General features: G+C 50.3%; 1 protein-coding gene across 12 annotated transcripts in view; it reads right to left on the bottom strand.

Annotated features, from left to right (window-relative positions):
* Positions 1 to 4,355: 4,355 nt before the first annotated feature.
* DOCK3 (dedicator of cytokinesis 3) overlaps positions 4,356 to 27,090 on the bottom strand; it is a 115,689-nt gene continuing 92,954 nt past the window's right edge. For 2 of the 12 annotated variants that reach the window (XM_075831936.1, XM_075831937.1), the window contains exons 26-55: positions 26,879 to 27,006; positions 25,851 to 25,997; positions 24,862 to 24,960; positions 24,468 to 24,562; positions 23,480 to 23,555; positions 23,282 to 23,382; positions 22,066 to 22,124; positions 21,837 to 21,985; positions 21,407 to 21,492; positions 20,630 to 20,656; positions 20,186 to 20,296; positions 19,738 to 19,798; positions 19,560 to 19,653; positions 15,569 to 15,717; positions 15,043 to 15,129; positions 14,643 to 14,747; positions 14,377 to 14,518; positions 12,928 to 13,094; positions 12,763 to 12,849; positions 12,488 to 12,667; positions 11,442 to 11,525; positions 10,398 to 10,514; positions 10,141 to 10,256; positions 9,198 to 9,321; positions 8,974 to 9,121; positions 8,729 to 8,843; positions 8,278 to 8,378; positions 7,701 to 7,820; positions 5,177 to 5,259; positions 4,356 to 4,978 (exon numbers count right to left, since the gene is read on the bottom strand). In XM_075831936.1, coding sequence (XP_075688051.1) covers positions 4,553 to 4,978; positions 5,177 to 5,259; positions 7,701 to 7,820; positions 8,278 to 8,378; positions 8,729 to 8,843; positions 8,974 to 9,121; positions 9,198 to 9,321; positions 10,141 to 10,256; positions 10,398 to 10,514; positions 11,442 to 11,525; positions 12,488 to 12,667; positions 12,763 to 12,849; positions 12,928 to 13,094; positions 14,377 to 14,518; positions 14,643 to 14,747; positions 15,043 to 15,129; positions 15,569 to 15,717; positions 19,560 to 19,653; positions 19,738 to 19,798; positions 20,186 to 20,296; positions 20,630 to 20,656; positions 21,407 to 21,492; positions 21,837 to 21,985; positions 22,066 to 22,124; positions 23,282 to 23,382; positions 23,480 to 23,555; positions 24,468 to 24,562; positions 24,862 to 24,960; positions 25,851 to 25,997; positions 26,879 to 27,006 — 3,584 coding nt within the window. In that variant the 3' untranslated portion in view covers positions 4,356 to 4,552. Of the gene's footprint in view, positions 4,979 to 5,176; positions 5,260 to 7,700; positions 7,821 to 8,277; positions 8,379 to 8,727; positions 8,844 to 8,973; positions 9,122 to 9,197; positions 9,322 to 10,140; positions 10,257 to 10,397; positions 10,515 to 11,441; positions 11,526 to 12,487; positions 12,668 to 12,762; positions 12,850 to 12,927; positions 13,095 to 14,376; positions 14,519 to 14,642; positions 14,748 to 15,042; positions 15,130 to 15,568; positions 15,718 to 19,559; positions 19,654 to 19,737; positions 19,799 to 20,185; positions 20,297 to 20,629; positions 20,657 to 21,406; positions 21,493 to 21,836; positions 21,986 to 22,065; positions 22,125 to 23,281; positions 23,383 to 23,479; positions 23,556 to 24,467; positions 24,563 to 24,861; positions 24,961 to 25,850; positions 25,998 to 26,878; positions 27,007 to 27,090 lie in introns of those variants that run through there. The other 10 variants (XM_075831939.1, XM_075831938.1, XM_075831942.1 and 7 more) reach the window with 10 other exon arrangements.

Genomic DNA, 27,090 nt, shown 5'->3' with positions numbered 1-27,090 from the left:
TATGCAAATTTTCCCAGTCCATATAATATAATATTGTCCATGTAACGCTGTAAACATCCTTATGGTCCAGACTTCAGAGCTGAAATCTCCCAGCATTCCCTGCTTGTTCTATGTCTGCACTCTGGGGATCTACAGGTCATCATTACTCCGGGCTCTATAGTCATCTGATGTAATTGCCCCCCCTGTATCATAGCTAGAACCGATAAAAACAAGGGGACATATACAAAAACACCGAAAAAGGCCATACTTAACAAATGGACACAGCCAGGCCAGAAACGCTGATGAAGGAGTGAGCAGGTGCTTTAAATAATAATAGCCACTCCCACTGGTCTTGAGAGGAGGGGCATGTGGTGCATGGGATGTGTAGTAAATAATAGCCACTCCCACTAGTCTTGAGGGGAGGGGCATGTGGTGCATGGAATGTGTAGTAAGAAATAATAAATGAATAGTGTGTGTGCAAGTGTAATACTATAAGTGAAATATAGGGGGCAGTAATGAGTGAAGTGCCTCAATACAAATAAATGGATAATGGGGTGCAAGTGTGTGAAACATGGAGGGATAATGTGTACGTCATGAGGCACAAAGTGCATAGCCAGGTAGAAGCCTATTTGTGACGCCTTGATAGTTCATAGAGCGGGCTACCCTGCTTACTATGCCAAACAACAACACACCATGCTCTCCCAGCACACACTATTCATTTATTATTTCTTACTACACATTCCATGCACCACATGCCCCTCCCCTCAAGACTAGTGGGAGTGGTTATTATTATTTACTACACATCCCATGCACCACATGCCCCTCCCCTCAAGACTAGTGGGAGTGGTTATTATTATTTACTACACATCCCATGCACCACATGCCCCTCCCCTCAAGACCAGTGGGAGTGGCTATTATTATTTAAAGCACCTGCTCACTCCTTCATCAGCGTTTCTGACCTGGCTGTGTCCATTTGCAAGTATGGCCTTTTTCTGTATCATAGCTGTAAGGGGTGTCTCCCCACAAGCTTGCTGACTGTTTCCAGCTGAATTGTGCCAGTAAATCTGGACTAATAGACGATGTGGACACAGCAGCCATAATGGTCGCCCCTGGGGTACAGATAACCTGATACACAGCACGGTTGAAGAGGTTTTTAATGAATATATTGTTGTCTATGGATTATTTACATTAATTGCTTCATTCCTTATTTTTTATATTCAATATTTTTCCGATATTCTCAAGTTTCTGTCCACAAATACACAAAGGCCTCAAGAGCAGCGCTTCTCAGACAGTGAGGCGCCCATAGTGGCTGGCGAGGCGCAGCTGGGAGTCCGTTTTCACACAAGTGATTGTAAGCGGCACTGGACTTTCTCTGGCTGCACCGATCTCTGGTTGAGTAACATCACTGACTCCATTTCTGCCTATTTTACTGTTCTGCCGCGTTCAGGAGAACATTTTTAAGATAGATTGGAATGGACCTCGACCAATGGTGCGGCCCCAGTAGAGTGTGATGTTCTACACAGAGGCCACCAGAGGGCGTGCATGTGATGTCATATACACAGAGACCACCAGAGGGCGTGCATGTGATGTCATAGACACGAGACCACCAGAGGGCGTGCATGTGATGTCATAGACACAGAGACCACCAGAGGGCGTGCATGTGATATCATATATACAAAGGCCACCAGAGGGCAAGCATGTAATGTCATATACACAGCGGTCAGCAGTGGGTGTGCATGTGATGTTATACACAGAGGCCACCAGAGGGCGTGTATGTGATGTCATATACACAGAGACCACCAGGGGGTGCGCAAGTGATGTTATACAGAGGCCACCAGAGAGCGTGCATGTAATGTCATATACACAGAGGCCACCAGAGGACGTTCATGTGATGTTCTACACTAAGACCACTAGAGGGCGTGTATGTGATGTCATATACACAGAGACCACCAGAGGGCGCTCATGTAATGTCATATACACAGAGACCACCAGAGGGCGCACATGTAATGTCATATACACAGAGACCACCAGAGGGTGCGCATGTAATGTCATATACACAGAGACCACCAGAGGGCGCGCATGTAATGTCATATACACAGAGACCATCAGAGAGCGCGCATGTAATGTCATATACACAGAGACCACCAGAGGGCGCGCATGTAATGTCATATACACAGAGGCCACCAGAGGACGCGCACGTGATGTTCTACACAGAGACCACTAGAGGGTGTGCATGTGATGTCATATACACTAGACTAATAAAATTGGAAGAAAATGTATGGATATGCAGGCGAGCGCTGTAAATAGTTAATAAATAGTTAATAAATCAAGGAATTTACTATTGATAATAGTATCTCAGCAGCAGCGCTCTCCTGTATATCCATACATTTTCTTCCAATTTTATTATTCGTATTGCGGTACCACGTTTTACGCTACCGGCATCTGGATTGGGGAGCTGCAGCGGTTTTAAATCTATACTTACATCAGTGGTGTACTGGATTTGTAAGGTGAGCGCAATCACTCCTCCTTGCAATTGTTCTACCTTATCCACCAGGTTTATCTTGCACCATGTGGCGCTGTGTACTCTTTTTTTTTTTTTTTTTTCCCCTTAGGTTTCATTATACACTAGAGGGCGTGCATGTGACGTTATATACAGAGGCCACCATAGGGCGCGCATGTATGTTATACAGAGACCACCAGAGGGCACGCATGTATATTATACAGAGACCACTAGAGCGCGTGCATGTGATGTCATATACACAGAGGCCGTGCATGTGATGTCATATACACAGGCCACCAGAGGGCGTGCATGTGATGTCATATACACAGAGGCCACCAGAGGGCGTGCATGTGATGTCATATACACAGAGGCCACCAGAGGGCGTGCATGTGATGTCATATACACAGAGGCCGTGCATGTGATGTCATATACACAGAGGCCACCAGAGGGCGTGCATGTGACTTCATATACGTTTGGTATATACAAGGTGACGGTTGATGTGTAATGCGCAGTCATCTTAGGCAGCGTTCTCCAGGGTGGTAAACTTTATTTTCATATAACAACCATCTGAAGGAAAAAAAATATCACAACAGAAACAGTGAATCGTATTTACACATAAATCGGACGGCACGCGGTGTGCAAGGGACATGCGGACACCGTATATACAAACACACACCCTGCAGGAAGCGGAGCATCAAAGACACAACACATCACCGCCAGAGGCCTACAATATGAAGACAAATAACGAGGGCTCGCCCAGTCTGATGGTGACGGGGGCAGGGTTACCGTTCCTCGCTACCCTCGTAGACACTAAGAAGTGAAACCCGAGGCGGGAATCACCGAGCGGTGACAGGGCAGACCGGCCAGAATGTCCCCAGAGCCGGCAGTCAGAGCAAGAAACAAGCTGGAAATAACATGACTGGAAGATCGGGGGCAGGAGGAGCAGAGGAGCTGACACTTCATCATCATCATCATCATCATCTATTCAGCGTCCAGTACACACTCACTGATCTGACACCTAATACACAGGCACGAGCACACAGACCTTCTAATATGAGGGCACCGACCCCTCACCCATAAAGCACCCCCATACACCTACCCCTCACCCACAAACCACCCCCATACACTGACCCCTCACCCATAAACCACCCCCATACACCGACACCTCACATATACCTCACCCACAAGCCGACCCCTCACATAAAAACACCCCCATACACCGACCCCTCACCCATAAAGCACCCCATACACTGACCCCTCACACATAAAGCACCCCCATACACCGACCCCTCACTCAAAGCACCCCCATACACCGACCCCTCACACATAAAGCACCCCCATACACCGACCCCTCACCCATAAAGCACCCCATACACTGACCCCTCACCCATAAAGCACCCCCATACACCGACCCCTCACTCAAAGCACCCCCATACACCGACCCCTCACACATAAAGCACCCCCATACAGTGACCGCTCACTCATAAAGCACCCCCATACACCGACCCCTCACTCATAAAGCACCCCCATAAACCGACCCCTCACACAAAGCACCCCATACACCGACCCCTCACACATAAAGCACCCCCATACACCGACCCCTCACTCAAAGCACCCCCATACACCGACCCCTCACACATAAAGCACCCCCATACACCGACCCCTCACCCATAAAGCACCCCCATACAGTGACCCCCTCACCCATAAAGCACCCCCATACACCGACACCTCACCCATAAAGCACCCCCATACACCGACACCTCACCCATAAAGCACCCCCATACACCGACACCTCACCCATAAAGCACCCCCATACACCGACCCCTCACCCATAAAGCACCCCCATACACCGACCCCTCACCCATAAAGCACCCCCATACACCGACACCTCACCCATAAAGCACCCCCATACACCGACACCTCACCCATAAAGCACCCCCATACACTGACCCCTCACCCATAATACACCCCCATACACCTCACCACACGCTTCCCTTTTCCTATTACACAGAGATTTGGCCGCTCCCCACATAGACCCCTCACCCCCCATGGCTCCTCCAGTTAGGTCCATGACTATGGTTTGCCCACGTTGTGATCCCATCCGACCCGCGCCGCCTGTTCTTTGGCCATGTGGCAGTTCCTCCTGATCCTCCGTAGCCGATCGTGCTCTGGATTTCCCTCGTCGTGTTCACCGCTGGGTGATCGGGGTGGAGTGACCCCATTGGGGGCCGAGTGGCTTCGACAAGGTTGTACCTTCGGTGGTTCCAGCCCATTGGGGTCAGATAAACTGTACCGCACTGGGGGGTAGTGCTGGAAACATCCGCTCTGCTGATCCTCAGTCCGGGGGTCTGTGCTGGGAGTCACATCGGGACAGCCCGGGAAGGTGCCTTCACTCAGGGAAGAGACTCCACTGCTGGCGCTGCCCGAGAGCGGAGAGTTACTGCCGTCCAGACAAGACTGGGGGCTGGTGGGTGAGGCCGGGATAGTGTGCAGGGGGCTCTGTGGAGAGAGGACGTACAATGATGCAGCGCAGAACCCCCAATATCGAGCTCATCCTGAGCCACCTGGTTTATTAACAGATTCACACAGTCAGAGCAGAAGAAGAGGGGAGATGGGGTGGGATGTACCTCTATATAACAATGCAGGTTTACATATGGTTCATGAAAGCTGATGATGTGATACAGTACATAATAATACCTTGCGCAGGGATCTGGTGGGCAGCGCTGGAGCCCCATCCCCCACAGAGGGGTGAAAAGCATCAAAGTGAAGAGAGTAATGGCCTACAAAGAGACAGGTGTTAAAGGCAGAAAAAGCCGAACAAAAAAAAGTTATAGTTATAGATGAATTTGCATAAATAGTGGAATCACTGTGTACTGTATTATACTCCAGAGCTGCACTCACTATTCTGCTGGTGGAGTCACTGTGTACATACATTATATTACTTATCCTGTACTGATCCTGAGTTACATCCTGTATTATACTCCAGAGCTGCACTCACTATTCTGCTGGTGGAGTCACTGTGTACATACATTACATTACTTATCCTGTACTGATCCTGAGTTATATCCTGTATTATACTCCAGAGCTGCACTCACTATTCTGCTGGTGGAGTCACTGTGTACATACATTACATTACTTATCCTGTACTGATCCTGAGTTACATCCTGTATTATACTCCAGAGCTGCACTCACTATTCTGCTGGTGGAGTCACTGTGTACATACATTACATTACTTATCCTGTACTGATCCGGAGTTACATCCTGTATTATACTTCAGAGCTGCACTCACTATTCTGCTGGTGGAGTCACTGTGTACATATATTACATTACTTATCCTGTACTGATCCTGAGTTACATCCTGTATTATACTCCATAGCTGCACTCACTATTCTGCTGGTGGAGTCTCTGTGTACATACATTACATTACTTATCCTGTACTGATCCTGAGTTACATCCTGTATTATACTCCAGAGCTGCACTCACTATTCTGCTGGTGGCGTCACTGTGTACATACATGACATTACTTATCCTGTACTGATCCTGAGTTATATCCTGTATTATACTCCAGAGCTGCACTCACTATTCTGCTGGTGGAGTCACTGTGTACATACATTACATTACTTATCCTGTACTGATCCTGAGTTACATCCTGTATTATACTCCAGAGCTGCACTCACTATTCTGCTGGTGAACTCACTGTGTACATACATTACATTACTTATCCTGTACTGATCCTGAGTTATATCCTGTATTATACTCCAGAGCTGCACTCACTATTCTGCTGGTGGAGTCACTGTGTACATACATTACATTACTTATCCTGTACTGATCCTGAGTTACATCCTGTATTATACTCCAGAGCTGCACTCACTATTCTGCTGGTGGAGTCACTGTGTACATACATTACATTACTTATCCTGTACTGATCCTGAGTTACATTCTGTATTATACTCCAGAGCTGCGCTCACTATTCTGCTGGTGGAGTCACTGTGTACATACATTACTTATCCTGAGTTACATCCTGTATTATACTCCAGAGCTGCACTCACTATTCTGCTGGTGGAGTCACTGTGTACATACATTACATTACTTATCCTGTACTGATCCTGAGTTATATTCTGTATTATACTCCAGAGCTGCACTCACTATTCTGCTGGTGGAGTCACTGTGTACATACATTACATTACTTATCCTGTACTGATCCTGAGTTATATCCTGTATTATACTCCAGAGCTGCACTCACTATTCTGCTGGTGGAGTCACTGTGTACATACATTACTTATCCTGTACTGATCCCGAGTTATATCCTGTATTCTACTCCAGAGCTGCACTCACTATTCTGCTGGTGGAGTCACTGTGTACATACATTACATTACTTATCCTGAGTTACATCCTGTATTATACTCCAGAGCTGCGCTCACTATTCTGCTGGTGTAGTCACTGTGTACATACATTACATTACTTATCCTGTACTGATCCTGAGTTACATCCTGTATTATACTCCAGAGCTGCACTCACTATTCTGCTGGTGGAGTCACTGTGTACATACATTACATTACTTATCCTGTACTGATCCTGAGTTACATCCTGTATTATACTCCAGAGCTGCACTCACTATTCTGCTGGTGGAGTCACTGTGTACATACATTACTTATCCTGTACTGATCCTGAGTTACATCCTGTATTATACTCCAGAGCTGCACTCACTATTCTGCTGGTGGAGTCACTGTGTACATACATTACTTATCCTGTACTAATCCTGAGTTATATCCTGTATTATACTCCAGAGCTGCACTCACTATTCTGTTGCTGGAGTCACTGTGCACATACATTACATTACTTATCCTGTACTGATCCTGAGTTACATCCTGTATTATACTCCAGAGCTGCACTCACTATTCTGCTGCTGGAGTCACTGTTTACATACATTACATTACTTATCCTGTACTGATCCTGAGTTACATCCTGTATTATACTCCAGAGCTGCACTCACTATTCTGCTACTAGAGACACTGTGTACATGACATATAATACTCCAGAGCTGCACTCACTATTCTGCTGGTGTAGACACTTGTATAATGTATCCAGTATAAGCAGTAATAGTGGAGATTCCCGTTAATTTTGTCTAGGTCAGGAGACGTCAGGTTTAGTCTTATTGTTAGGGATTAACCCTGCATTGTCCTGACAGTTGCTGCCCTCCCCTCGTTCTTGCTGTACATACCTTGTGTCAGGCCTCTGGTGGGCCCGGTCGGTGTCAGGACGCTCCCAACATGAGAAGTAAGAAATGGAAGAGACTCTCTGGTTCCACTGTCCAAGCTCCAACTGCTGGGAGCTGCCAGGACTGTGACAATGCATCAGAATGACCAGAGGGGGCGCCAGTGACACATCCAGGAGGGCGGGAAGAACATGCAGAAGAGGCAGGAAAATAGAAGATAATTAGAGATGAAGACAAGACGACCGGGAAACACAAAGCACTGACCCTGCAGCTGTGATATGTTCATAATATGCTAGAAATACATTACTGATCAGAATACTCCTCCCATAGTTTGATGTGATGACACTAACACTTTATTAAAACTCCTCCCACTCATTAGTAAGCTCCTCCCATTTAGTCACATAAGCGCAGTCGGTCGCCACAACGCTCCTGCATATTGGATGTACAGTCACATGACTCGTCAGCCATCTTTCCTATATAAGTAGAACGTTCCAGAATTTATAGCTCCTGATCTTTGGTTCACGGTCCCTCAGACCTTTCCCCTTCTCACAAGTTCATAGTGTGTGGTGGGTAAGGTCTTCACCTTTCTCCGCTACAGAGAGATTGGGGTCACTGCACGGCTTGCATGGTCCGAGGACCTGCTGGAACAGAGCTCGGGGGTAGACGCAGCGCTGAAAGACCACCAGCAAAGACAGAAAAGAAAGACATGAAGAATAGTAGACAGCCAACACCATAGGTCCCTCTATCCACACCACTGCATTGCATTGTGGGAGATGTAGTGCTTGCACAACGCCTGGTATAAACACTACATCTCCAACAATGCACTACAGTAGACAATGCATTGTATAGACACTAATCTAGAAGGTGACAGGAGTGAGATGAGAGGTGCTGTAACCTGAGAGCTAACAGAAATGCAGCAGAATTGTGAATACAGCTCTGGATGTGACTGGAGTATGAGATGGGATGAGTCCTACAATCTAATAGATCTAGATGTACATAATAACAATGTCCTCATGACGGCATTAACCCTTACCTGTCCGCTCTCTGTGCCCGTCTGGTACATGGCGCTGCTGGGCCGGTCCCGCGGAGCAGGAAGCAGCATCACTAAGTCACGGGAATGTCTGTATTTATCCGGAAGGGAGGGGGAACCTGGGAGGGAAATATGGAGGGTAATTATCAGACCCTTGTATCCCGCTTCATACGGGTGACCGCGGTTTGCTCTTCTGTGTCGCTGACGTCAGGTTCAGCATTTTGGTCTCTTTAAAGTGACAGGACGCACCTCGTGTGCTGGACGGAGCAGAGTTGATGAGCTGTGACGGCGCTGAGTGGGTGGAGCTGAGGCTGGAGGAGGAGGGGCTTGTGTATGATGAGGATAATGCAGAAACATTGGTGATGGATCCGGCATGGAGGGAATGTGGAAGCAGCATCTGAAATAAAGCACAGATTCCTAGTTATAGACGGACGTGGAGATCGCCCGTTACTGATCACTGCACCGGACGTTACCTGCATGGTGTAAGGATCCTCCGTCTCGCTGTCCACTGCGGTGGGCGTGGTGCCAGTGTCGCTGGAGGCGTGGGACGAGAGAGAGGACGAGGAATGGCGGACAGAACTCAGGACAACTAGAGGGCTGAAGATAAAACACAGCAGAGTCACACGCTGCAACGCACACAATGCCGTCTAATATCTCACTAGGTCTCATTAAACATCACTGTGTGCAGCCTCCCCCTCCTGTGCAGTCTCTCCCTCTCCTGTGCAGTCTCTTCCTCCTGTGCAGTCTCTCCCTCTCCTGTGCAGTCTCTCCCTCTCCTGTGCAGTCTCTCCCTCTCCTGTGCAGTCTCTCCCTCTCCTGTGCAGTCTCTCCCCCTCCTGTGCAGTCTCTTCCTCCTGTGCAGTCTCTTCCTCCTGTGCAGTCTCTTCCTCCTGTGCAGTCTCTTCCTCCTGTGCAGTCTCCCTCTCCTTTGCAGCCTCTTCCTCCTGTGCAGCCTCCCTCTCCTGTGCAGCCTCCCCCTCCTGTGCAGTCTCTCCCCCTCCAGCGCAGCCTCTTCCTCCTGTGCAGTCTCCCTCTCCTGTGCAGTCTCTTCCTCCTGTGCAGTCTCTTCCTCCTGTGCAGTCTCTTCCTCCTGTGCAGCCTCCCCCTCCTGCGCAGCCTCCCCCTCCTGCGCAGCCTCCCCCTCCTGCGCAGCCTCCCCCTCCTGCGCAGCCTCCCCCTCCTGCGCAGCCTCCCCCTCCTGCGCAGCCTCCCCCTCCTGCGCAGCCTCCCCCTCCTGCGCAGCCTCCCCTCCTGCGCAGCCTCGCCCTCCTGCAACTTGTGCAGAAAATAGAAGCAGTTTTATCCTCTGCGCTGAGACCCAGAACTGTATAGAAATCCCCTATAATCCAGACACCCAATACCTGCCCCACTAATGAGGCCTCTGTTATTGCCCCGCAGTTATCACCCTCTGGGTACCTGTGCCGGTGCAGCATCCTCATACTGTCGTTATTCAGAGCGCCGTGTGACAATAAGATGTTGCTGCGAGGTAATGGCGGACAGGAGGGATTCATCTTCTCCAGCATGGGAAACTCCTGCAGAAACAGCAGCCGGTCTATGAATATGATGACGCTGCAATGTCTACACCTCATATTATAAGACGATAATACACACGTGACATCACTGCCCGATACAGTTATAATTAACAGGATTATTATAACTACAATGTCAGTTACCTGGTACAGACTGGAGCGCATGACCTGGAACTGATCCACCAGCTTCTTGTGAAGAGGCCTCATCTCTGGGTGAACACAACGCTCATGTACCGCCAGACCCACTCCCAGGACATGCACCTGAGGGGAGAAAACAGGATCATCACCACCATCATCATCATCACCACCACCACCATCATCATCATCATCACCACCATCACCATCACCATCATCATCATCATCATCACCACCATCACCATCACCACCACCACCATCATCATCATCATCACCACCATCACCATCATCATCATCATCATCACCACCATCACCATCATCACCACCATCATCACCACCACCACCATCATCATCATCATCACCACCACCATCACCCCCACCATCATCACCACCACCATCATCATCACCATCATCATCATCATCATCACCACCACCACCACCATCATCACCACCACCACCATCATCATCACCACCACCATCATCACCACCATCATCATCATCACCATCACCACCACCATCATCATCATCATCATCATCACCATCATCACCATCATCATCATCACCATCATCACCACCACCACCACCACCATCATCATCACCATCATCACCACCACCACCATCACCATCACCACCACCATCATCACCACCACCATCATCACCACCACCACCACCACCACCATCATCATCATCATCATCATCACCACCACCATCATCACCACCACCACCATCATCATCATCATCACCATCATCACCGAGCAATAATGTTCTGGGATAGATATAAACACACTGTAATGCATTCTGCAGCGTGAACACTAGGGGGCAGCATTGTCATTCACTGTAAGGGACAACTGTGATTTGCTGGTAGTGAGTACATTAGATCAGTGACTCCCCAGCTGTTCTCTGTGGCTGTCAGTGCATGCTGGGAGTTGTAGTTTCCCCACAGCTGCAGATCCACAGGTTGGAGACCACTGTATTAGATGCACAGAAAAACATAAAAACAAAACGGTCCCGTCACATGTACACGAGCCCTGGATGGAAGGCGACACTAGATACCTGCTCCAGCATGAGCTCCTTCAGCTGGCCGATCTTGTCTGCATCCTCGGGGTGCTGGGTGATGTAATCCTTATCAAAGAACGCCTGCCGGGAGGGAAGAAGGACCGTGAGGGGGGCGCCGAGCTGATAGAAAGGGCAAGGACGATGATAGAGAGATAGAGGGGGGTGTATAGAGGGATATATAGAGAGACACATACAGGCGACATATAGAGAGGAGATATATATATATATGAGAGAGAGACAGAGGGATATGTAGAGGGAATATAGATATACGGGACATATAGAGGGATATGTAGAGGGGATATAGATATACGGGACATATAGAGGGATATATACAGGTGACGTATAGAGAGGAGATATATATATAGAGAGACAGAGGGATATGTAGAGGGGATATAGATATACGGGACATATAGGGGTATATATACAGGCGACGTATAGAGAGGAGATATATATATATAGAGAGACAGAGGGATATGTAGAGGGGATATATATACGGGACATATAGAGGGATATGTAGAGGGGATATAGATATACGGGACATATAGAGGGATATATACAGGTGACGTATAGAGAGGAGATATATATATAGAGAGACAGAGGGATATGTAGAGGGGATATATATACGGGACATATAGAGGGATATGTACAGGCTACGTATAGAGAGGATATATATATATATATATATATATATATATATATATAGAGAGAGAGAAAGAGACAGTGGGATATGTAGAGGGGATATAGATATACGAGACATATAGAGGGATATATACAGGCTACGTATAGAGAGGATATATATATATATATATATATATATATATATATATATATATATATAGAGAGAGAGAAAGAGACAGTGGGATATGTAGAGGGGATATAGATATACGAGACATATATACAGGCGACGTATAGACAGGAGATATATATATAGAGAGAGAGACAGAGGGATATGTAGAGGGGATATAGATATACGGGACATATAGGGGTATATATACAGGCGACGTATAGACAGAAGATATAGGGATGAATCGGTTGCCTCTCACCTCTTGGTATCGGGTGATTCCTCCGTTCACGGCAGCGTCTATGACTCCGTTCAGACACATGCTGAGGAGGTTGATGTTCCCGTGCAGATTGTGGTGTTGATACTGAGTGATCAGCGCTCGGAGTTCCTGAGTCTTGTTCCCCAGAACCTGCAGAGCGTTCTCCAAGGGGCTGACCTCCACCTGCAGATCCCACACCGATTATCACATGACCGTGTCACGCACTCCCCATCTACCTGATGTGTGATAATCCACACCCCCCCGCAGTCATTCTTTACCAGCTCTCGCTTCTGCACTTCAAACCAGCAGGAGATTCCCGGGAGGCTGTGAGACAGTGTGAGAGTGCTGCGCTCTATCCATAGACTCTGATGGAGAGATTAGACTGACGGTCAGGTACCGGTTCACACACGGACGCACTCCCGCAGGTTTATGACATCACGCACCTTAAACTCATTATCCTTGTCGCGGGCTCCGCGGTGGAACGGTCGGTCGTACCGAAACCTGCGGACGTTGTTTACTCGGTAGAAGCTCTTTATCCTCTCGGGGACCTGGTCCATGTTTAGCACCCTCGGGGTGTCAGGTAGGGGGGTGACTGCATAGATCTGGAGGTCTAAGAGTGAGAGTCAAGGGAAAAACCGTCACAGCAACGTGAAACGACGGCCCCAATACAGCGAATAAACCGCAACGTCACATAACGGGCCACAAGGGCCCCTGACAAGAGCTGAGTGATGATCACTCCCAGGTGCAGTATGCTGGGGCAAAAGGGGACAATTACTGATCGTCTGGACTGGGGGGGGGGGGGGGGGCTCAGACACGGCCCATTGTTGCTGCAAACATTCTTGTTTGCATTATTGGGGCTGAGTACCCGTCCAGACCTAGTCCTGCTCACAAAGCTGAAGGTTTGTTCCAATGTATTAGCGTAGAAAAACCTCTGTGAGGTAAACACGGCAGCTGGACCCTGGACTGATAGCTCATACCTACACTGATACATTGTAACAAAACCATCAGCTTGTGAGTTGTGATTGTCAGAAGGGGTTTTCACACAACAGATGAATGTGTTTTTTTTATTCACTGACTTCAAGCAGGGATCTTGAAGAATTGAAACACAAAGTCTATTAAAAAGTTGCATGATGTTTAAGTCCTGGAGGCGCCTCTGCCCTTTTATTGACAGCCCGAGTCGTGCTCTCGATCACCCAAAGTGCAAAAAAAGTGCACAAAGGATGAGGTCAATGGCAAAGGAGAGAAGCCCCGCGTAACCATTCCCCCACCCCACCAGCCATAAGAGGATCGATGGTCCCCCCGCGCCGAGGGAGACCCCACAACACTCCAAGGCTTCCACCCCAGTGTCCACCGAGGAGCCAGTAATAAGGTCTGTACCCCCCTCCTCAGAAGAAGGGCTGCCGGGGAGGACAGAACCATTATGGCCACACGACTTCCCCCTAGACCTCGGGAGGGTCCGAAAAGTCTGCGACACACGTGACGAATACTATAAATAAAGTGAATGCGATACAGACCGGACATCCGCCAGATATAAAAATTCCTCATTGCCCATCCAGAAGGCCGGCAAATAAAGGGGTGTTCTCAAATAGCGCGAAAGACAAGTGCGTGAAATGTGCCATCACTCAGTGGGGTCCCACCCGCACCCCAGGACCCCCACTCTTGGGGCAATTAACAACTTGGGCTTTCAAACTCCCGACCGATGGCCGCCGGGTCACCTACAAATGGTACCTGGAAACCAAATGCGTGCACCAGGGCCTCCCCCCGTGCGGCTCTCTGCCCCAGTCATCGGCGTTCTGTCACCCCCCACGATGGAGGACGCCCACCGGCTGACAAGAACAGAAGACCCGGGGTCCGCAATGTCAGGTCATCTACACAGCCACAACACAGGATACACTGGGAGTCGCTCTGCAGGATCGTGTCATCCGGATGGTTGAGATGTTGCATGGCAATAGCCTGCGGGAACTCGCCGAGCATCCTCTGCTGGAAGGCCTCCAGGCGCTCGTAGTCGTGACCGCGGCACACAAACTCTTTATTCTGCAAATAAGACAAGGAGGGCACGGCCGGTGAGCTGTAATAAGGGGGTGCATAGGCTGACGGTGCCGCTGGGGCCGAGGAATGAAGGACCTGCAGCAAGGACACCGGGGGAGGGGCGACTTACCCGCAAGAAAAACGGAAACTTCTTTCCATAAAATCCTATTCTGAAAAACTCGGGCTCCAGCCTCTGTTGGTCCATAATGTGATCATAGTAAGAGGACTCCATTTTCTGCGGGACATAAGAGAAGAGGTCGGAGAACAGAGTGTATGGAGGCACCACATGTCCACATGCTTCTTCTCTGACCCCGTTATGAATGGGGGAGCCGTTAAGTAAACACCCCAAAACTTCAATGGTGCCATATTCACACAGCAATTAACAGGCGTCCATTGATGCCATCAACACCGGGGGTCCCTGGGGAAGAGCTGCCATAGACACAGCCAACGGGGGGATCCCACTCTATGACCTCCACACCCCATAAGGCTTCCCTACAGCAGAGACAGGGCGGACGGTACACGGGACTCACCAGTATCCAGCTCAGGCTCTGGTAATCATACAACTTCTCATACTGAGCCGCCAGCTCCCTGCACAGAGGAATCCCGTACTCCCAGCACTGAGGGGGCAGATATAGGGACCGGGGAGAAAACATGATTAATACCAAGGCTGGTGGTAAAGAAAGGGTTAAGTGATTCATAGAATTAACATCTATTACATGTATGTGTTGGCTCCAGCGCACGTCTCCTGTCTCATCACCTCAATGTGAAACAACGAGATGGAATCGAACTGATTAATATGATAAAAATGCTGATGCGTGATGCAGAAGAGTTCCTGTATTTCTATATTTTTCTTTATTTCACAGCCAGTAGGTGTCGCTGTTTCTACTGAAAAGATCTGCATATCAGACTCCTCCCATAGACATGCACTGCAACAGTGACACCTGCAGTCTGAGAGAGGGTACTGCACCTCACTACATGGGAGGTAAATTATCAGAAAAAAAACCCGTAGATAATAATGAAAGCCATAATATAATGGGTATAATTATCATCACCTACCTTTCCCTTGTTGAAGTAGTGGATGATTTTGCGACTCAGACTTTCCTTCCGCTGCCACTCGCTCTGGGCGGGATAATGAAGGAACTCCCGTAGGGAGCGATCCTCCCACTGCAGCGTCTCCCAGTACAGGAGCAGAGTGAATGCAGCTTCTGGGGGTGACGAAGGACAAAAAGCTGAATGTCTCGTATGTTATAGAGAGTGCAGAGCGATAGGGGTTGTAGTGGCGAAGAATCAGTGCACTGGGAGGGGCAGAGGCGCGGAGTACACGGATAATGATGCACTATATGGAGCTACGGCCACTATAGACAGATACAGTGTTATTACATATGGCGGAGGGTGGTAAGGAAGGTGGTGGCTCTGAGGGGCCCTAGAATTTATGGGCAGTGGTGCCTTGTGGGTTTCCTCCTGGTAGTCCGGTCTCCTCCCACACTCCAAAAACATACAGATCAGGAATACAGCGCTGCAGAATACGTTGGCGCCATATAAGCAATAGAAATAAATGTCCCCCTATAATCTCCTCCTGTACTGATGTCCCCCTGTTCTCCTCCTGTACTGATGTCCCCTGTTCTCCTCCTGTACTGATGTCCCCCCTGTTCTCCTCCTGTACTGATGTCCCCCTGTTCTCCTCCTGTACTGATGTCCCCTGTTCTCCTCCTGTACTGATGTCCCTCCTGTTCTCCTCCTGTACTGATGTCCCCCCTGTTCTCCTCCTGTACTGATGTCTCCCCTGTTCTCCTCCTGTACTGATGTCCCTCCTGTTCTCCTCCTGTACTGATGTCCCCCCTGTTCTCCTCCTGTACTGATGTCCCCCCTGTTCTCCTCCTGTACCGATGTCCCCTGTTCTCCTCCTGTACCGATGTCCCCCCTGTTCTCCTCCTGTACTGATGTCCCCCCTGTTCTCCTCCTGTACTGATGTCTCCCCTGTTCTCCTCCTGTACTGATGTCCCCCCTGTTCTCCTCCTGTACTGATGTCCCTCCTGTTCTCCTCCTGTACTGATGTCTCCCCTGTTCTCCTCCTGTACTGATGTCCCCCCTGTTCTCCTCCTGTACTGATGTCCCCCCTGTTCTCCTCCTGTACTGATGTCCCCCCTGTTCTCCTCCTGTACTGATGTCCCCCCTGTTCTCCTCCTGTACTGATGTCCCCCCTGTTCTCCTCCTGTACTGATGTCCCCCCTGTTCTCCTCCTGTACTGATGTCCCCTGTTCTCCTCCTGTACTGATGTCCCCCCTGTTCTCCTCCTGTACTGATGTCCCCCCTGTTCTCCTCCTGTACTGATGTCCCCCCTGTTCTCCTCCTGTACTGATGTCTCCCCTGTTCTCCTCCTGTACTGATGTCCCTCCTGTTCTCCTCCTGTACTGATGTCCCCCCTGTTCTCCTCCTGTACTGATGTCCCCCCTGTTCTCCTCCTGTACTGATGTCCCCCCTGTTCTCCTCCTGTACTGATGTCCCCCCTGTTCTCCTCCTGTACCGATGTCTCCCCTGTTCTCCTCCTGTACCGATGTCTCCCCTGTTCTCCTCCTGTACCGATGTCCCTCCTGTTCTCCTCCTGTACTGATGTCCCCCCTGTTCTCCTCCTGTACTGATGTCTCCCTGTTCTCCTCCTGTACTGATGTCCCCTGTTCTCCTCCTGTACTGATGTCCCCCCTGTTCTCCTCCTGTACTGATGTCCCCCCTGTTCTCCTCCTGTACTGATGTCCCCCCTGTTCTCCTCCTGTACTAATGTCCCCCCTGTTCTCCTCCTGTACTGATGTCCCCCCTGTTCTCCTCCTGTACTGATGTCTCCCCTGTTCTCCTCCTGTACTGATGTCTCCCCTGTTCTCCTCCTGTACTGATGTCTCCCCTGTTCTCCTCCTGTACTGATGTCCCTCCTGTTCTCCTCCTGTACTGATGTCCCCCCTGTTCTCCTCCTGTACTGATGTCCCCCCTGTTCTCCTCCTGTACTGATGTCCCCCCTGTTCTCCTCCTGTACTGATGTCCCCTGTTCTCCTCCTGTACTGATGTCCCCCCTGTTCTCCTCCTGTACTGATGTCCCCCCTGTTCTCCTCCTGTACTGATGTCCCCCCTGTTCTCCTCCTGTACTGATGTCCCCCCTGTTCTCCTCCTGTACTGATGTCCCCCCTGTTCTCCTCCTGTACTGATGTCTCCCCTGTTCTCCTCCTGTACTGATGTCCCTCCTGTTCTCCTCCTGTACTGATGTCCCCCCTGTTCTCCTCCTGTACTGATGTCCCCCCTGTTCTCCTCCTGTACTGATGTCCCCCCTGTTCTCCTCCTGTACTGATGTCCCCTGTTCTCCTCCTGTACTGATGTCCCCCCTGTTCTCCTCCTGTACTGATGTCTCCCCTGTTCTCCTCCTGTACTGATGTCCCTCCTGTTCTCCTCCTGTACTGATGTCCCCCCTGTTCTCCTCCTGTACTGATGTCCCCCCTGTTCTCCTCCTGTACTGATGTCTCCCCTGTTCTCCTCCTGTACTGATGTCCCTCCTGTTCTCCTCCTGTACTGATGTCCCCCCTGTTCTCCTCCTGTACTGATGTCCCTCCTGTTCTCCTCCTGTACTGATGTCCCCCCTGTTCTCCCCCTGTACTGATGTCCCCCCTGTTCTCCCCCTGTACTGATGTCCCCCCTGTTCTCCCCCTGTACTGATGTCTCCCCTGTTCTCCCCCTGTACTGATGTCCCCCCTGTTCTCCTCCTGTACTGATGTCCCCCCTGTTCTCCTCCTGTACTGATGTCCCCCCTGTTCTCCTCCTGTACTGATGTCCCCCCTGTTCTCCTCCTGTACTGATGTCCCCCCTGTTCTCCTCCTGTACTGATGTCCCCCCTGTTCTCCTCCTGTACTGATGTCCCCCCTGTTCTCCTCCTGTACTGATGTCCCCCCTGTTCTCCTCCTGTACTGATGTCCCCCCTGTTCTCCCCCTGTACTGATGTCTCCCCTGTTCTCCTCCTGTACTGATGTCCCCCCTGTTCTCCTCCTGTACTGATGTCCCCCCTGTTCTCCTCCTGTACTGATGTCCCCCCTGTTCTCCTCCTGTACTGATGTCTCCCCTGTTCTCCTCCTGTACTGATGTCTCCCCTGTTCTCCTCCTGTACTGATGTCCCCCCTGTTCTCCTCCTGTACTGATGTCTCCCCTGTTCTCCTCCTGTACTGATGTCCCCCCTGTTCTCCTCCTGTACTGATGTCTCCCCTGTTCTCCTCCTGTACTGATGTCCCCCCTGTTCTCCTCCTGTACTGATGTCCCCCCTGTTCTCCTCCTGTACTGATGTCCCCCCTGTTCTCCCCCTGTACTGATGTCTCCCCTGTTCTCCTCCTGTACTGATGTCTCCCCTGTTCTCCTCCTGTACGGGTGTCCCCCCTGTTCTCCTCCTGTACGGGTGTCCCCCCTGTTCTCCTCCTGTACGGGTGTCCCCCCTGTTCTCCTCCTGTACGGGTGTCCCCCCTGTTCTCCTCCTGTACGGGTGTCCCCCCTGTTCTCCTCCTGTACGGGTGTCCCCCCTGTTCTCCTCCTGTACGGGTGTCTCCCCTGTTCTCCTCCTGTACTGATGTCTCCCCTGTTCTCCTCCTGTACTGATGTCCCCCCTGTTCTCCCCCTGTACTGATGTCTCCCCTGTTCTCCTCCTGTACGGGTGTCCCCCCTGTTCTCCTCCTGTACGGGTGTCCCCCCTGTTCTCCTCCTGTACGGGTGTCCCCCCTGTTCTCCTCCTGTACGGGTGTCCCCCCTGTTCTCCTCCTGTACGGGTGTCCCCCCTGTTCTCCTCCTGTACGGGTGTCCCCCCTGTTCTCCTCCTGTACGGGTGTCCCCCCTGTTCTCCTCCTGTACGGGTGTCCCCCCTGTTCTCCTCCTGTACGGGTGTCCCCCCTGTTCTCCTCCTGTACGGGTGTCCCCCCTGTTCTCCTCCTGTACGGGTGTCCCCCCTGTTCTCCTCCTGTACGGGTGTCTCCCCTGTTCTCCTCCTGTACGGGGGTCTCCCCTTGGGGTTGGGGTGCCGTCCTCGTACCCGTGTAGCTCTCCGCCTGTAGATGTAAGTCGCAGAGCTTGTGAATGTATCTGATGTACATTTCTTCCTTATTGATTTCGGATTTGTAGAAATTCTGTAAATATGGAAGATCAGAGCGTTAAATCTCCCGTCACCACAGGAGGCGCTGCCATCGCAGGGATCCGTCCTGACTGCTCACCATCAGATTCACCGTGCAGCCGACCTTCTTATTCTCGGTCTCTTCACCTTTCATACAGTCCCTGCCGAACAACAGAACGCAAAGTATTTCATTGTACAGTAGATAATAGAGGAGAAAGCAAAACTATGCTGGTCTTACATCATGTCTTATACTCCAGTCACATCCAGAGCTGCGTTAAAAATTCAGTCGACTAATGCTGCCTATTCCTTCCGACTCCCATATACACGTGCACACTTGGCTTTGCTGAGCATACAGGTGTATTCAATGGGGAGAGTAAAGGAGGATCTGAGGGAACAAACGATCAGGAATGCTGAAGTCCAACACATGCTGAACCGAGCCCAAGAGCTAACAGGAAAGCAGCAGAATAATGAATGCAGCTCTGGATGTGACTGGAGTATCAAGCATGAAGTAGGACAATTATCAACATAAAATGTAAATGAAAACCTACATCTTAATATCGCACCTGTAGTCCAGCAGTCTCTCCATGAGGCGCGTTACGGACGTCACAAAGGAGGCCCCCGGCTCCCGCCACGTCTCCTGCTCAATCTTCTCCAACAGACTGGAGGCAACGGAAAAAAGAATAAAATACTCCAAAACACGTAAAAAACGGAAGAACATCAAATAGAGACGGGAACAGGCGGAGGCGCAAAAGTAACTGGAGAGGACGGATACAAATACAGGGAAGTTCCTGTAATCCGACATCCAATAATCCGCTACAGAACTGCAAGATAATGTGGAATCTCACGAGACGGCGCGGACAACCAATCAGGAGGCTCCTGTGATTAATAAAGTGGCAGCAGCAGATTCTGTCCCGTTGATGCCGGATTAAGGGAATTTTACCGCACATGACAGATATAATGAATGCGCTGAATATATAATGGACGGCTCTTACCTGGGATACGGACCAAACAGCTGAGAGCTGCAGCGGGGGAGGGGTACAAATACAAATATATCACAATTCAGCCGACCTCCTACATGTACAAACATCCCCTGCTGGAGAACAACAAGTCCCAGCAACACCTACAGAGGACTAGGGCAGCTGCGATCTATAAACCATCTTCCCGGTATTAACTCAAAAATATTTCCCCCCCGATGATTGGTGCAAATCCTGGGACCCTCCCCATTATAAGTAGGATCTAAGGACACCTTTAACGCTGAGAAGAAATTACCATCCTCACCATTCAAGATCTCTGCTTGCTGTCAGTGACTGGTAACATACTTATTTGCATCCAGAAGCTGAAAACCTCTCCTGACCTTGTCCTGCTCACACAGCTGAGCGTTTGCTACAATTGTATTCAGTCTAGACAATCCTCTGTGAGCTAAACAGCCTGGAACTCCAGACTGATATATTTTACCTGCACTGATACATTGTAACAAACTATCAGCTGCTGATATGTTTCACTTTCAGAGGATTGTCTAGACTGGAAAGAGTCCATTAACTCCGATATTATCAGTTGAGATCGGCTTTTCATCCTTGGGACAGAAACGGCAATGTTCTCATTCACTGACAGCAAAGATCTTGAACACGGTGAAAAATTGCAACACTGAGTATTTTTTAGAGAATTGTAGAACGTTCCATTGTACAATGATGAAGCTTTACTTACATAACACTGGACCGGCCCTTTAATAAAGCGGACCCCCCTCCCCCGTGTACGGAGCTCGCACTCACAGCAGACTGAAGAGCTCTCGGTAGTTTTCGTCGCCTTTCCCCTCGGACACCAGGGAGTCCAGCTTATCGATGAGCTCGGCCTCCACCTGAAGAAATGCAGAATCAGCTACAAAATATAATAGGACGCCATCGAGTGTCTCCATGACGGCTCCGGAGCGCGGGATCATTCTGTCTACCACATCAAAATTACGGAGGGACGCCAGATAATAATGAGCTCAGAGCCAACGCTAGATTTCGCCACATGCGTCGCCCCGTCCTGACTCCCTTCTAGGGGTGTCGCTGAGCGGTCGCCAGTCCTACATCATCCCATTACATCAGTGTGGTAAAATATGGCGTCCATGTGCAGCAGCTGCTCCCCTCCCCCCACAAATGTCGCAAATGCGGCAACTCTAACCTGAATGACTGATACGTGACCGGCGCCGCTTCTCACCTGCTTGAAGTTCCCGTTGCGCCGCTGTTCACAGTCCATCATGTCGTGAAAAATGGGGATCATTATATTGCGCACCTCAGGCTGTGGGACGAGCGACACCCCCAGGAAGGGTCCGATCATGCCGGGTATGAAGTGGTACTTGTGCTCTCCTGGAAAGCAGGGAGAGGAGGGTGAGACGAGGGGCAGGAGACGGACGCCAGCCGAGGAGACGCCACCTGAAGACACTCACCCAGGTTCTGCCACATGTTAAACAGCTCGTACGTCATCATGACCCGCATATCACCGTATCTGCAGCGCAGGGGAGAAAACCCACCAATAATATCAGCACACATCAAAGCTCACACAGCTGAGGGGTTGTTACACTGTATCAGAGTCAAAAATCTTCTGTGAGCTAAACACAGCAGCACAGATCACTCCTGTTCTGGGCTTTTACATGCACTGACACATTGTAACAAATCCTTAGCTGTGTGAGCAGAACCAGAGCAGATTTTCATCCTTTGAATAAAAATCTATGAAAAAAGAAAAGGTTCTGCAACTTTCTAATAGACTTTATATTTCCGTCCCTCACCATTTTCAAGATCCCTGCTTGCAGTCATTGAATAAAAACATCTTGTTCACATGTAGCTGAAAACCATTGACCAAGTAATTCTCACAGCTGAGGGTTTGATGCATTGTATCCAGTCTAGACAATTCTCTGTGAGATAATCAGCCTGAACTCCAGACTGTTACAATGTATCAGAGCAGGTAAAATGTAACAAACTATCAGCTGCTGAGTTTACCCTCTGGATATGATGGCCCTTATTCCCTGACAGCAAGCAGAGGTATTGAAAGACAAAGTAGATTAGAAAGTTGCAGAACTTTTTCATTATACAGGGATTTATCTGGATGGAGCGATAGAAGCAGCGACATTACTATAGATCCCGATCATCTGCAGCAGCTTCTCCCAAGTCACCGGCGCAGATCAATAGGGCACAATGTTCTCAGTGTTATCTGCGGGGGGCCCAGTGTTATGTGCGGGGGGCCCAGTGTTATGTGCGGGGGGCCCAGTGTTATGTGCGGGGGGCCCAGTGTTATGTGCGGGGGGCCCAGTGTTATGTGCGGGGGGCCGTGTTATGTGCGGGGGGCCCAGTGTTATCTGCGGGGGGCCCAGTGTTATCTGCGGGGGGCCCAGTGTTATCTGCGGGGGGCCCAGTCTTATCTGCGGGGGGCACAGTCTTATCTGCGGGGGGCCCAGTGTTATCTGCGGGGGGCCCAGTGTTATCTGCGGGGGGCCCAGTGTTATCTGCGGGGGGCCCAGTGTTATCTGCGGGGGCCCAGTGTTATCTGCGGGGGGCCCAGTGTTATCTGCGGGGGGCCCAGTGTTATCTGCGGGGGGCCCAGTGTTATCTGCGGGGGGCCCAGTGTTATCTGCGGGGGGCCCAGTGTTATCTGCGGGGGGCACTTACTTATCTAGGATCCTCCTCCTCTTCCCTGCTGCAAAGTTCTCCAGCTGTAGACTGGGCTGGTTAATGAAGAGGACGGCCAGGCTGAAGTACGAGTTCCACACCTGGAAGGCGAATGACACACAAGCCGGTGAGGAGCCCCCCATTGTACGATATCTAGACACGGTATATAGCAGGATATATAATGGGGGGGGGATTTACCTTAAAGTCAAAATCCTCTTCACAGAAGTTCTTGTGCACGGCGGGGCACACGTACTGGACGGTCGTCACAATGATGCTGGGGGAGACAAAAGCGTTGAGTCATTGCAGTGAATACGGACCAGCGATTCCTGGCGTCTGGAAGGCGGCGATCTCACAACCGCCGGGATTAAAGAGGTTTTCCTGGTTTTCCGCAACTACATTTTATTCATTATATAATAAAAAGTTCTGAATCATTCACAGACAGTTAACAGAGATCTTACATTTTTTACAACTGTATCCAGTCGAGACAACTAAACATATCAGCAGCTGATAGTTTGCTACAATGTATCAGTGCAGGTAAAATGTATCAGACTGGAGGCCGTTTACCTCAGGTCACGCACACGACCGTAGTTTTCATCCGTAATTACGGATCAGGTAACTACGGACAATCTGCGGAGACCTTCATTTCTATTGGCCACGGACGCCTTTCAGTATATTTATGGATATGTGTCCGGGCCGTAGAAATGATTCTCAAATGATAGAACACGTGCTGTTCTTGTTCACAATCGCGGCACGAACTCGCCCATAGAAGTCTACGGGCACTTCCGCAATTGTGGACGGCTATGGATGTGCAACCGTATTTGCGGACAGTAAAAACCTTACGGTTGTGTGAATGAGGCCTCAGACGATTGTCCAGATTGGATACAATTGAACCAAATATCGACAATTGTTTAGCTCTGGATATGAGCAAGAATGTTTCCATTCACTGACAGCGAGCAGAGATCTTGAAAATGGTAATGATTTGAATCACAAAATATATTAGAAAGTTGCAGAACTTTTCGTTATACAATGTTGAAGCTTCACATAAAATCGGAAGACCCCTTAAATACACAAAATGTCCCTTTACCGGCCCTTTAATTCCGTTGACCTCAGAGCGCTGGTGCGTGCCCGGTTGCGGCGCTCTGCTATATACTGCTCTATATTACACCTGATCAGTCGCGGCTCTTACTTGCTCGCCAGAAGTCTCATAACCGTCCAGTCTGGGGGGAAGACGCTCAACTTCAGCAAGTTCCGAAAGACGCAGAAAATCTTGAGCAGGAATTCCTGATAACGGGGAAAATGAAAAAGTTTATTGTGAAGTCGTTTTCTGCTCGAAACCAATTCCTTATCTGTATCGGTTTAGACCGATCTCACATTCAGGACTCCAGAAAGCTGGGTGACCCCTGAGAGCTGTCAGGGCGGCCATATTGGTTGTCACCCAGCTTTTCCGAATACAGATAAAAGTAAGAAAAGGCCTTGTATCTACAGGGGATTCTTTGGATTTGTGTGGGAGCCTCTATCGGGGTCCTCATCCCCTAATGTACCCCCGGACCCCCAGGAGGTGCCTGATCCCTTCCGCTCACCTTGAGCTCCTCTTTGCTCTGGAAGTTGTGCAGCAGATGCTGGTAATGAGTGTCAGACATCAGGCGGAGCAGAGAAAGGAGACAGGAAACATACTCCCCCTAATGGGGGACAAGAGTCAGCACAGTTGTTGGGGTACAGGAGTGGGGGGGGGGGATGCAGAGGGAAAAACATTTCTATATGGAGATGTAAACCCTGTTTATGGAAGTTATTCTATAGTAATGCAACATTATGGGGGACCTCCGGCCATAGTCACTGCTAACAACACACACGGTCACATACACATTATATATACAATGATGTCACCTGTAGCAACCAGAACCCGCCTGCCTATAATGTAACAAGCAGCGGGTTACTGGTCTCTCCGGGCGACCTCACTGTCTGCACGGGTCTTTATATAGGACCCCATAAGTTTAGAGGGTCAGAGGTCACATTATAGGGACCGTCATCATGAATATAAGGGCCTCCTATAGAAGGATCTATCACTGATGGTGATGACAATCTTGTAGTTACAGCGCCCCCTGCTGTCAGGATATCAGCAGAAAAAGTTCTTCCTGTATATGGTCCGGCTGCTGCAGGGACCAGTCAATCCTATAAGGGTGCAGCGATGAGGATGATATAGAGGATAACGCGGATGAGGATGATGAGGGTGATATGGGGATGATGATGATATGGAGGATGATGAGAATGAGGGTGATATGGAGGATGACGTGGATGAGGATGATATGGAGGATGATGAGGGTGATATGGGGATGATGAGGGTGATATGGAGGATGATATGGAGGATGATATGGAGGATGATGAGAGTGATATGAGGACGATATGGAGGATGATGAGGGTGATATGGAGGATGATGAGGGTGATATGGAGGATGATGAGGGTAATATGGAGGATGATATGGAGGATGATGAGGGTGATATGGAGGATGATGTGGAGGATGATGAGGGTTGGGAAGGATTAGAAAGAAGAGAAATGAAAGTTAATTACTAACAGTGATCTCTGCTGTACACTGCGGGCAGCGCTGGCCTCTTACCGCCTCCTGGGACTGGGATTTACTCATGATAATGAGCAGGGTCTGCAGCAGAACGTCCAGCAGACTCTCCTGTAACATCTGAACCTCTTCCCCGACATCCACCTCCTGCCAGAAGAGAACAACATCAGAGGAGACCGGGCGAGATCATGAGAAGTCTGGGGGCGCAGGACGGGGGGCTGCACACCTGACCCGACAACCTGAATGTGGGTGTCCGGCGGTCTGAGCGGCGCGGTCTGTTGGAGCCGGAGGTGGTCTGAGCGGCGCGGTCTGCTGGAGCCGGAGGTGGTCTGAGCGGCGCGGTCTGCTGGAGCCGGAGGTGGTCTGAGCGGCGCGGTCTGCTGGAGTCGGAGGTGGTCTGAGCGGCGCGGTCTGCTGGAGCCGGAGGTGGTCTGAGCGGCGCGGTCTGCTGGAGCCGGAGGTGGTCTGAGCGGCGCAGTCTGCTGGAGCCGGAGGTGGTCTGAGCGGCGCGGTCTACTGGAGCCGGAGGTGGTCTGAGCGGCGCGGTCTGCTGGAGCCGGAGGTGGTCCGAGCGGCGCGGTCTGCTGGAGTCGGAGGTGGTCCGAGCGGCGCGGTCTGCTGGAGTCGGAGGTGGTCTGAGCGGCGCGGTCTGCTGGAGCCGGAGGTGGTCTGAGCGGCGCGGTCTGCTGGAGTCGGAGGTGGTCTGAGCGGCGCGGTCTGCTGGAGTCGGAGGTGGTCTGAGCGGCGCGGTCTGCTGGAGTCGGAGGTGGTCTGAGCGGCGCGGTCTGCTGGAGCCGGAGGTGGTCTGAGCGGCGCGGTCTGCTGGAGTCGGAGGTGGTCTGAACTCCACCTGCGGTCTCATCACAGGCAACGGTGGGCTGAACGTGTGGAAATGTTTTATTATGGCCCCTCTAATGTCCATGGCCGGGACAGTTCAGGTTTGTGTCATCTAACTGGGGGACCCTGTAATGAACCCCCCTGGAGCAGGCACGGCTTGGGGTAACGCCCTGTATTCTCACACCCCTCACCGTGGAGCTGCTTTTGATGATAGAGAAGATACTGCTGAGTATCCCAGAACAGACAAGAAGCTCTTTCTGCTGACGCAGGTGGAGGTGAATGTGGTGCAGCACCACTGGTAAGAGAATGCGGCGAGCCTCTGTGGAGAAGAAAGAGAAAATGCATCAAGTATTAACCAAGATACAAACAGGCAAGAACGCAAAGTATAAAAAAGCAATAGCGC

The sequence above is a fragment of the Rhinoderma darwinii genome, chromosome 7 (genome assembly GCF_050947455.1).
Source record: "Rhinoderma darwinii isolate aRhiDar2 chromosome 7, aRhiDar2.hap1, whole genome shotgun sequence".
Taxonomy (NCBI): domain Eukaryota; kingdom Metazoa; phylum Chordata; class Amphibia; order Anura; family Rhinodermatidae; genus Rhinoderma; species Rhinoderma darwinii.
This window is presented reverse-complemented; position numbering and strand designations above follow the sequence as displayed.